The sequence below is a fragment of the Chiloscyllium plagiosum genome, unplaced genomic scaffold, assembly GCF_037043375.1.
Source record: "Chiloscyllium plagiosum isolate Xiang-an unplaced genomic scaffold, Cpla_swu_hap1 HiC_scaffold_23, whole genome shotgun sequence".
NCBI lineage: Eukaryota > Metazoa > Chordata > Chondrichthyes > Orectolobiformes > Hemiscylliidae > Chiloscyllium > Chiloscyllium plagiosum.
Genome location: NW_028270161.1, coordinates 37350434 through 37362492, shown reverse-complemented (window position 1 = coordinate 37362492; position 12059 = coordinate 37350434). Strand labels below are relative to the sequence as shown.

General features: G+C 43.2%; 1 protein-coding gene across 3 annotated transcripts in view; it reads left to right on the top strand.

Annotated features, from left to right (window-relative positions):
* Positions 1–12059, top strand: part of tafa5a (TAFA chemokine like family member 5a) — a 630927-nt gene that overhangs the window by 145269 nt on the left and 473599 nt on the right. Inside the window, exon 1 of one of the 3 annotated variants that reach the window (XM_087999539.1) lies at positions 4862–5924. The exons of the other annotated variants lie outside the window; for them this stretch is intronic. Within the exon in view, the coding sequence (XP_087855665.1) occupies positions 5834–5924 (91 nt within the window). The 5' untranslated portion in view covers positions 4862–5833. Of the gene's footprint in view, positions 1–4861; positions 5925–12059 lie in introns of those variants that run through there. 3 annotated transcript variants of the gene reach the window in all.

The following is a 12059-nucleotide window of genomic DNA, read 5'->3' as shown; positions in this document are numbered from 1 at the left end:
GGCACTCGCATGGGCCCCGGTTTTCCCAGTCTCTTTGTCGGTTACGTGGAACAGTCCATTTTCCATAGTTACACTGGCACCACTCCCCACCTCTTCCTCCGCTATATTGATGACTATATCAGTGCTACCTTGTGCTCCCATGAGGAGGTTGAACAGTTCATCAACTTCACCTACACATTCCACCCTGACCTTGAGTTCACCTGTACCATCTCAGACACCTCCCTCCCCTTTCTGGACCACTCTATCTCCATCAACAGTGACTGACTCAACACTGACATCTTCTACAAACACACTGACTCCCACAGCTACCTGGACTACACCTCCTCCCACCCTGCCTCCTGTAAAAGTGCTATCCTTTATTCCCAATTCCTCTGCCTCTGCCACATCTGCTCCCAGGAGGATCAGTTCCACACCAGATGGCCCCCTTCTTTAAAGACCACAATTTCCCATCCCATGTGGTTGATGATGCCCTCCAGCGCATCTCATCCACAACCCACACCTCTGACCTCGAAACCTTACCCCTCCAACTGCATTTAGGACAGAACGCCCCTGGTCCTCACCTTCCATCCCACCAACCTCCGTATACATTGCATTATCCTCCACCATTTCCGCCACCTACAAATGGACCCCACCATCAGAGATATATTTTCCTCCCCACCCCTATCCACTTTCCATAAAGACCATTCACTCCACAATTCCCTTGTCAGGTCCACACCACCCCCTGCCCTACCAAGCCATGTCATTTACTGTATCTGTTGCTCCCGATGCAGTTTCCTCTACATTGGGGAGACAGGATGCCTACTCACAGAGCACCTCAGAAAACATCTCCTCAACACCCGCATGAACCAACCCCACCTCCCCATGGCCAAACACTTCAACTGCCCCTCCCACTCCTCCAAGGATATGCAAGTCCTGGGCCTCCTCCATTGCCACTCCCTAACCACCTGCCGCCTGGAGGCAGAATGCCTCATCTTCCACATTGAGACCCTCCAACCCCATAGCATTAATGTGGATTTCACCAGTTTCCTTATTTTCCCTCCACCCACCTTATCCCAGTTCCAACCTTCCAACTTAGCACTGCCCTCATGACCTGTCCAACTTGTCCAGGTTCCTTCTCACCTTTCTGCTCCACCCTCCTCTCTGATCTATCACCATTACTCACACCTCTACCTACCTATCACACTCTCATTTACCTTCCCCCCAGCCCCACCCCCTCCCATTTATCTCTCCACCTCGAGGCTCCCAGCCTCATTCCTGATGAAGTGCTTTTCCCGAAACGTCGATTCTCCTGCTCCTTGGATGCTGACTAACCTGCTGTGCTTTTCCAGTATCACACTCTCGACTCTAATCTCCAGCATCTGCAGTCCTCACTTTTGCCTAACTAGACGGGATTACCAGCTCTGATATGAGTGCAACTCTCAGCATCTTTGTGACATCTGTTCTACTGTTCAGTCAATGTTGCAAAATATGGCAGCATTCTGTGTGGATCACTGCCTTGCTCCTGTATCCACTTGGAGTGCTGCTGCACATCGGTCTCCATGAATTTGGACAGTTTCTCAATGGAGAGTGTGTTTAAAAACTGTGAATCAACATAATGACTATCACTGAGAATTCCTGACATATGGAAACATGGAACATGACCCCTTTCTTATTTACTGTGCTTCCTGTCACCCTGCAATTGGGTCAGCTGAGCATGGCAGTGCTATCCTCCATCTCTGAGGGGCCCTACATTTTGCCTCTTGTCTCTTGCCCTGCTCACCCATGATGTTTTTATAATCTACTGCCCTCCTACCCAAAAACATGCAAGGATCCACCAATGTGAATGTGCCTGCACAGGTGCAGATGCACTTGTAAGATGTGGTTGTTCCTTGAGGCACTTGTCCCTGTGTTCTGATGGGATTGTATCTCTCCATGTCCAAGTCAGATGAAAACCACATGGCAACTAACCTCAGCTCAGACTTCATGTGCAGTAGAGTCTTTGCTGTTTCATCAGACAGGGAGAGGCACTGATCTCCAGCTTGTGATATTTTTACATCCTCTCCACTAGGTATGGCCATTTTGCCTTTTTGCCTTCCTGAATTTGCTCCTGATAGCTCTCACCCACCCACCCCGGCAATGTCCATAGCTCCCTCCTCTTTGGTTGTTTTTGTGAGTTTGCACAGTTCCCTAACAGTGCACTTCCTTGAGCAGTATGAATCCTTTTCTGCTACACAGTGAAAATAGTGAAAGGTATAATGTTGTTGACCTTTCTGATCAATGCCTGCAGTTCATTAATGTAAGATGGTGTATACATCAGTGCTTGTAGAACCTTAAATAGATGAAGACTCTGAGCCTTGGTGCTGGGCCAATAGATATCCCGAGTACCCATTCCTGTAAGTTACCAGGGAGAGAAGGACCCCTGGATATAATAATCTATGGATAGATGCAAAACAATGCCACCTTTTCAGATTATTTTCATAACATGATTAGCATTAACTCAAACAGACTTTGATATACAGTATTAGTCAACACTGATTCCTGATGAAGGGCTTATGCCCGAAACGCCGACTCTCCTGTTCCTCAGATGCTACCTGATTTGCAGTGCTTTTCCAGCACCACACTCTTCGACTCTGATCTCCAACATCTGCAGTCCTCACTTTCTCCTCCTCCACAATGTATCGTAGGTTTTGTCTTTCAAAAGGGTGAAGTATGCTGAAACATTTTCAAAGAGCTGGATAGGTAATTGAGACTAAGAGTAGAAGACTGAGATAGTCCTGCACTGTTGAAAGTGATGTTTCTGGGATGAAATGTCAAATAATTATTATCAAATGATAATTAAAATAATGTCAAATAATAATTAAAAAAGAATGAGGCTCTTTGCAGTAGTTCATTAAGCAGTCCATCCCACCTTCTCACAGGCAATGGGCGATAAACAATAAATGCTGATCTTACCTATAAAGCCAATATTCTTGAAATTATTTTTTTTAAATGTCCAATTAACCTTGACAAATTCCAAAATCTTATGCAAGTATTTTCTAATGTTTCTTGGTCAACCAATATTATTAAAATAAATTATCTAGTTACTAATTTTGCTGCTTCTTATGAGATTTTTTTTCAAATTGGTTTCCTTTCATAATCATTTTAGGTATAAATGCAAACTTCTTATGTAAGGTGCTGAAGAGACGGAATGCTGGAACGATAGGTCAGGAAGCCTATTCGGACAGAGAAACATCTGAAATGTCGACGTTATCTTTGCAGATATTACCTGATTTGCTCTACTTTCCCAGTATTTTTCTATGTATCAGATTTCAGTGATCTCCAATATTGTTTTTGTGCTTGCGACTTAACTCGTCCGATATTTCGATTACAAGAAAGTGAGGACTGCAAATGCTGGAGATCAAAGTTAAAAGGTGTGGTGCTGGAAAAGCACAGCAGGTCAGGCAGCATCCGAGGAGCAGGAGAGTCGACGTCTGGGGCATCAGCCCTTCATCAGGAATGTGATGAAAGGCTTATGCCCGAAACGTTGACTCTCCTGCTCCTCAGATCCTGCCTGACCTGCTGTGCTTTTCCAGCACCACACCTTTTGACTCTGATATTTCTATTACATCAGTCAGTTATCTGTCGAACCTTTCTACGTAATGATTTGGAACAGCGCTCCGAACGCTAGTGCTTCCAATTAAACCTGTTGGACTATAACCTGGTGTTGTGTGATTTTTAACTTTCCACGTAAGGCTGCCAATGTTATCAATTACTATTAGGATCAGCACTGCGGACAGCGCCCAACCGCTAGTGTGAAAAATGGCACTGCCACAAGTTCAAAAAGCACTCCTCTCGTGTGATCACTGGATTTGAGAAAATGGATAACTCTGCAGAGGTAAAAGTGCAAGAATCAATCTCAGCCTATGATGTGTCCTCCTTGCCGATGTTTATAATGAACATTCTAGACAGTAGCAGAATGCAGGACTTCAAACTGCTTGCAACATTTGACAGTCAGCTCTCTGTCTCTTGTTGCACGGTACAGTATGCTGGGATGCTCATTCTAGCTGTCACACTGCATGAAATTTGATCTCTTGGTTTATTGATTTGATAGTCTGAAGGTTTCACTGCAACAGCCATCATCCGTTCTCCCATCTGTAAGGACATTAAAGGCCTAAAACGCGTAGTTTTATACTTTAAAAAAAATTAAACTTGTCAATGACATCTTGTTTTCAAACGCATTTATTTATTTTTGGACACAATATATTGCTTGGAATAATAAAACAAGGCATGAAATCTTTATGTTTGCCAAGGGGGGTAGACTGATCACTCTGAAGTTATCTCTATTTAGACGGTGCACGCAGTAAAAATGTGACCCTGGCCGGTGGCATTAGCCTGCAGTGAGTCACGATACAAAGTATCACGTTGTTTACTGCAGTATTGGGGGGAAAATTGATACAGTTTTAATTTACATGGGATACTGGTTACAGTGGGATGTATAGTTACACATTGGGATTGTTACAACCAGACTACGTGAAGCGACGAATTGAACTCTCTGCAACCTTGGTGGTTAGAGTTCAGCTTTTTTTTTAAGATGCGCGACTTTCCACCCTCAAGCAACTTGAAGGCTGGCCGCTGCACTGACACCCAAGAGCTGGTACACTTATCGATCTGAACGAAGCTGAGCGGCTGCTGGAGAACAGTTGACACGATGTTGGCAGACTGAGTGTGCTCTGCGCCCGGACACAAGCCAGAGGCCAGTTCTTATTCCAGATGTGTTCCGCCTGACGTCAGGAAAGGGATTTACCTTTCCGTTTTCCCAATCGGGGGAGGGGGAGTGGGGGAACCCGCCAGCAGGAACAGGAGCTGGGGTTTCGGTATAAAGGCAGCCGGGGTACAGGGAGGGGGAAGAGGTTGGCTCTCACTTGGGGGAAGGGAGGAGCGGCGTTTCCCTGAAGCGAGCCGGTGAGAGAGAGAAGCTGGCAGGGCTGGGGGAATCCATTCGGAACAAACACAGACAACATCAACAAGCCGTGGGTGGCGAAAGAAGGACGGAATTGGAAAAAGCTCCGGACGGAGAAGGGGACTGAGAGTAGCCCCCAATGTTGTCTCGCTCCTTCACCCCGTGCAATGGGGATGAATAAAGTCAAAATGCAGAAAGCAGCGGCTTCCCAGCCCCTGGCACTCTCCCTCGTTGGAGCAGGATCGCGAGTGAAGTGAACAGACTCCTGTGTGAGCCAGAGAGAGAGAGAGAGAGGAGGCAGGGCTCCTGCTTTTCACTGCTGGGAGTGGCGAGTGAGGACGATCCGGGGTGGGACTGGGAGGGGAAGGGGGTGTATTTATTTTTTTTTGGTGGTTTGGGTGTCAAGACAGGGAAAGGGGGAGGAACAGGAGTGGCCGGGCAGCCCGAGACCATGCGCTGTCGCCTCCCGCAGCAGCCCCGGGAAAAGTGCGTGGAGAAGAGGCGGCGAGGGGCAGCCGGCGGGGAACGGCGTCCGCCTGTTCATCAGGCGGAGTGTGGGGCGGAGATGGAGCGGGCCCGCTGCTCTCAACTGAAGTGAAGACCAGCGTCTCCTCGGGCCACAGCAATCACCTGCTTCTTTTACTCAGTGACCCAGGAAGGAGGGGTTGAGGAGGTCCGGCTGGCCAGTCTCTCTCTCTCTCTCACACACACACACACACATAAAGTGAACCGTCAAAGCAGCGGCTGAATGGAGCGAGCGGATCCGGGCAGCGAGACCCTGGCACCACAGTGAAGGCCATACCTCTCGGTGCCAGAGGGGTCTGTGTGTGTGTGTGTGTGAGTTCCAGCGGGGCACCCTCCTTTCTCCATGGTACCTTGTCGGGGAGGCTAACGCTGCTGCCTGCGATTCTCAGCATGCAGCTCCTGAAAGCGGTATGGGCTTTGGCTGGAGCCGCCGTCTGCTCTGTCCTCATCTTCGTGATCCATTCACACCTCCTGAAAGAAGGTAAGCTGTGCTCTCGGAAGCTCTCTTGACTTGTTGTCCTTCCTGCAATGGAACCAGCGGAGAGACGGGGCAAACTGCGAACGATACGCCGTCAAACCGAGTAAAAAAAAAGAAACCGACGCAAAAAAAAACCCCGAATTCTTCACTGATTCTCTGATTTATTTGATATTCCAACCTGTCACTTTGGTTAATCTGTTTGAGTCGAGGTGTCCTGGGAAAGGCAGAGTGCTGTAGTGTGTAAACAGGGGAGTGAGGGAGAGAGAAAGAGAGAGAGAGAGAGGGGGGATAGCTGGGTGTGCAGTTGCAGGTTCAGTGGAGGGCGCTGGAGCTCTGTGGAAAGAGTCCGAGCTGCAGCGCGGAAACTCCGCTGGCCAGGGCTCTCTCCACCTGCCCCTGAACTTCTCTGAAGTTTCCAACAGGGGCTTACGTTCTCAGACCGACTGCTCCGCCGCAGATCCCGCGGCTAAGGGCTGGAAAAGCAGAATCGAGAGACGGGACGGATTTCCCGCTGAGACCATGAGGCAGTGAGTGTATTGTGTGTGGGTTTGAGGCATTGCATTTATCTGAAACCTGAACGGAGATTTCAGAATGAGCTCGCTGACCCTTCAGCTCAGTGGAAACTCTGAAGCAAACAGCACACACAGGGTTAAACATCGACCAGATTAAGAAGCATTAAGTAAACTCAGGCTAACAATAGTTCTTTATGGGGGCGTTATCATTATTGTTTTGTAGTGATTCGCTCGCAGAGCTTTTGAAGTCAGTCTCGTTCCCATGTTTGTACAGGGAACTAAGTAATCTGACGGTCTCTCCAGTTATAAGTTCCAAGTTTGTACTCAGTCTGAGACGATTAAATGAAGTGTGTGGCCTGTTTTGTTGAGAACCGAGGTAGAATTCAGCATTGGTTTGAAAAGCCTATTTGACAAAAGCGCCGGTAAAAGAAACACTGGCGTTTGCTCATTGGCATCTTTTCATGCACCATTCTGTGGGTATTAAAGGCAGACCTAATTTTGGAGATAACTGTCATCCGCACCATTCATCAGTACGGAAGTTAAAGGTGGTTTGCAGTTTAGCAAATGTGACCCGTCCGTATCATGAGAACTCGACAGGAAGAGACTTGCTGGTGTTTCTGAAGGCTTTTAGTGATTCAGCATTCACTGGGTTTAGCATCCAACTCTTACCTTATCCCAACCTTTTATTTATTATGGAACAGCATTAAAGGACCTCGAGCAGATCACGGAGAATTAGGAGCATCAAAGAATGAGTAGATTGTACTCTAGATTAAGTTTAATACAGTCTGCGGGTTTTCAAATGAACGATTTTAATGCTCGCTGAGATATATGTGTAACATTATAAAAACAGTGGTGGTGTTAGTAACCACTATCTTTCACAGGCTGTAGAGTGAGGTTCTTGAAAAAGGTTTAAGTTAAGGACCTTGTTTACTCATAAATCATCGATTTGGTTTCAGAATTTAAAACAAACTTCATAAGTAAAAATTTTCAAATATTTTCATTAAATTAGCAGCAATGATGTTTTACTTAGTACAGTTAACTAGTCCTTTTGTTTAGAATAAAAAATCTGGAGGAATTGATCTTTCTGGAATTTATGTGCATCTGTATTGTTATCATCTGTAATCATGCTGGGTGATTAGTGGATAAGTTCTAATGTTTGCCAGGGTGCATTGGGAAAATTGACAGACTGTTATGTTTCTGAGAGTTGATAACTGATGGGGCTGACTTTGTGCTTGCATGTGTGAATTTCTCAGTAACAATTTGGCAGCTCCCTACAATCTTTGTATCCAAGTTCAGCTTTTCCTAGTACATGATATTGAGCCATTGTGAGGCTCATAAGAAGAGTCAACTTCATCTACAGTAATCTTCTTTTCACCATAGCATACACATTTCTCCTCTAACTGATCAGACTTCTTTAAAACTACTGGAGTGGAGTTTTGTTCAAAATGCAATTTACTTCTAAACCGATTGTTATAAATGAAGTGATCTTCCCTCATTATTAATTGTGTTTAAACTAATTTTATTCTCTTCTCATTATAATGCTGCAAATGATGCACACTTATCTGATCTAATATTATTTATCAGCCAAGATTTAATTAAATAGTGAATGTCTCTCCTTTTCAGTCGCCATTAATTTGGCCTATTATGCCTAATGAAATTTGCATCTCAAATGTTTTGAATGTGGGTTTTCTGTCCTTGCAGAATATGCTGAAATACACTTATTAACAGATCTAATTAGTTAGCTGTCTCAAAATAAAAGTTCAAGTGGACATGTGAAATTGTGCTCAGAATATCTATCTGGCAGATAATCATTTTTACATCTTGCAATGTGGTACTTGTTTTCACAAATGAGTCTAATTCAGTAATATATGAATGACGAAACTAAAAGAAATTGTAATCACCTTATTCTCTGTCAAGGAAATATATGACATTCCAAAGGGAGTTTTAGAATTTAGCATACTTTATGAATTGTTGAATTTCAAACTGGGATTGCTGTACAGTCATTGTCCTATATTTAACTGTGTTGGGCAAATCATTCAATGCCATCATAAAGCCACTTTCACCTGCTTGTGATAAATTATCTGTTGTATAGTTAATCAAAATTCTTTCCTCCATTGACTTTTCTTTGTAGCAAAGGATATTTCCTAATGTCCAGCATCTTCACTGAACTTAAGAGCTATTCACTTCTTCCACTTAAAGTGCTTCTGTAAAATGTAATGAACATTTGACACATTTTAATAACTTTGGCTGTGTAGTGCTGTAAGCCAAGGAAAATGTTCCACTTAGCAGAGATGCAGACAAGCATAGACTCAGATCCAAAAAAGGGAGATTTTAGTTGGAATAACTGAAAGCTTCAGAAACTACATAGGTTTTGAGGGTGATCTTAATGGAAGAAAGGAAACTGAATATCTGGAAGAAAGGATTGTCATAGGCTTGGATGGCTAAAAGTATGACAGTGAATGGGAGGGATGGGCTGCACGGGTGTCCACAGACAAAGGAACAGAGAGTTCAGGACTGGATGGTGTTTTAGATGGGGAGGATCAAGAGGGATTTGAATAAAAGGGTGAAATTTTAATATTGGAGACATTTTTAAAGCCTGTGAGATTAAATAGTGGCAGCATGCGTACAAAATTGGCGAAGGAACAGAAAGTAGATAGTTGTGGTGAATGGTTGTTTTTCAGACTGGAAATAAACAACACTGTTTCCCACGGATTGATATATATTAATGACCTGGATTTGGGCATACTGGGCAGAATTTCAAGGTTTGCAGATGACATGGAACTGTGTAATCTAGTGAGCAACAAGGTGGATAGCAACCCAATTTACAAGGACGTAGGCAGGCTGGTGAAGTAGACATATACATGAGAAAAGAAATGTAGAAATGTAGTGAATTGAATTGTGAATTTATTTTGAGAAGAATGAAAAGAGGTAATATAAACTAAATAGTGCAATTTAAATTTGTGCGGAAACCTGAAGTGTCTGCTCACAAATGTTTTAAGGGTGAGAGGATAAGTTGAGAAGACCGTTGAAGGGTTTATTAAGACAGAATTGGTATTGGGTATTGTAGTAAGGAGGTTATGTGAAACTCTCTATAAAATCCTTGTTAGGCCGCTCCTGTAACATCATGTTCAATTCTGGGTGCTACGCTTTAGGAAAGTTGCAAAGATCTGAGGAGAGTATAATATTGTGGGGAACCCAGGATTTGTGCTCCTTAGAACAAGGAAGTTGAAGATAAAATTTAATAATGACATTCAAAGTCATTAATGCTTCTGATAGGACAAAAAAGGAGAAACGGTTTCAAATGGGAGAACCTTTGTTAACCAGAGGTTGCAGCTTTTAAAGTCATGGTAGGGGGGTTGGCTAGAGGCATCATGAGGACTTTCTTTTATGTAGTGAATTGTACTGATATGGAATACATTGCCTGTAATAGTATGGAAACAGATTCAGTAGCTGTCTTCAAAAATGATTTGAGTAAATGCTTGAAGATGAAACATTACAGAGATCGTGGGTAGCCAGGGATTGGAACTGATTTAATAGCTCTTTCAAAAGCTGGCACACACACACAGATTCCTTCTGTGCTGTATCGAACTATGATTCTATGGTTTTAAGACTGGGAGCCAATGCAGATCAGAAAGAACTGCTGGAGACCACCACTTGTTGCTAGTGCTTCTACGTACAGTAGGATTTTGGATGAGATGATGTTTATTGAGGTGCTGATATTTAGCTACGTGTTTAGCCTCTGTTCAAGCCCTGTGAAACTTGTTCTGTAACAAGACTTGATAAAAGATTGCACCTGAAGAACATTGTGTTGGAAAATGTTTTAACTGAATATAGTGACAAGATGAGTTTTTTGAAATGAAAAGTAGTTAAAGAAAATTAGATGTCTGACGGTGTCAAATGATTCAATCTTTGCCCATATTCCAAGTGAAGTACAATTGCTTCCAGTGGGTGGTTTCGAAGAAGCATTTTTAGCAGCAGCTATTCCAAGAGTAACCTGGGGGGACCAACGTGGAGCTTTATCTGTGGACATCACTGCTCTGAAAGGGGGGGGGGGGGTCGTAGATTCAAGATTTTGTTTCTACTAAGTATCACATTGCATGTCAAGCATACTTTGTTATAGATTAAATCCAAGTTCTGAAACTGCTCTTTTCCATGTCTTGACACAGACACATTCATATTTTTATCTCAGCTGCAGTCAGTGGTTGACTCAGGTGTTTAGAAAGGGCAATGAGTTGAGAACCTAAGATGGAAGAAGATGGTGAAATTAAAAGCATGTGAGATATCGTCATTTAGAAAGCAAATATATGCTCTGTCTTCAGAATATTTAGACTGACTCCTCCTCATTGCTACTGTTTTGATGCAGCTTGGCTATGAAATTTGTGTTGCAGGGTAAAATCCGACTTCTGTGCTGTTGTGATCGGCTCCAGAGAAACACACGAGATGTGGTTTTAGTGGCATTTTGGAAATTTATACATACTCAGCAACACTGTCAGAAAGGCAAGGAAGTCTGGATTTTATAATTTTCTAATTCTAATGAGATAGAATATTGTTGATGTGACAAAACCAAGTCTACCAATTTATATGGAACTGACTTATAAACCATACAGTAGTTACCTATGACTTTCAATCTATCAATATGTGAATTGCTGGAATTATGCCTTTGGGGAGAAAACTCCTATGCCAGTTTTATTTTATTGGCTCTGTAAATGGCTACGTGCACACAGAATTTATCTGTTAATATTCAAATGTATTTTCAAGGTTTGAGCGATTGAATGCTTAAAAAAAAAACTGAGATATGCAATCTGTCAAAAAATCCCTGAAGAACTTTCCAAGGAGAGACCTCTGATATTCAGACAAGTTTGACATGGTTTCTTTTGTAATTTCAAATTCATACAAACAGTAACCACCAGCCACTTACTTTGGACTGCAATATGAAGAAGGCTATCACCACAGGGTTAAACCCAGTTTGCTATTGTAACTACAGTATTGAAAGTTGGTGCTAGTTTATCCAGAGGTTGAGTTTTTCCCTTTCTTTTTACTTTGTGTCACTAAGGGAGCAGCTTGGGAACGATTTTCCCTACAAAGGTAGAACTATATGGGGAAAACAAATGTCCCAAGTTTAAATGGAAAATAGTTCAGCAAATTTTGTTTACTTTATTATTAGAACTGGATATTGCATCCATTTCTGATTTTTTGGTCTTGCCATATCTTTTTCCTCGCATTCAGTCAGCAAACAGCTGTGCTGTATCAAATGGATAGGCTATAGACTATGCACACTAGTGAAACAATCCACATTTGTTCTTGGAGTGAGTGGGAAAGAGCTGTTACAATATCCCTTTTCAGATCTTGATTCTGAGGGGCAGCTGAAGAATGGGATACATGCTGTGTAAGCTTTCCATGCTTGGCATTTTTTTTTAATGTTGAGATGCAGGTCATCATGCTGCTAATCCTTAACCCAGTCCTTACTCTCCTCTCTCACACTTTGCATTCAATGTTTGCAAAGAAGGCATTTGAATCGTGATCTCAGAGACGTCGATGATTGGCAAATACATGGCACTGTCTGCCTGATCTACTTATAGCAAGTGAAAAGAAAAGTAGCAATTGAACATCTTGCTTTGAAAAGGAA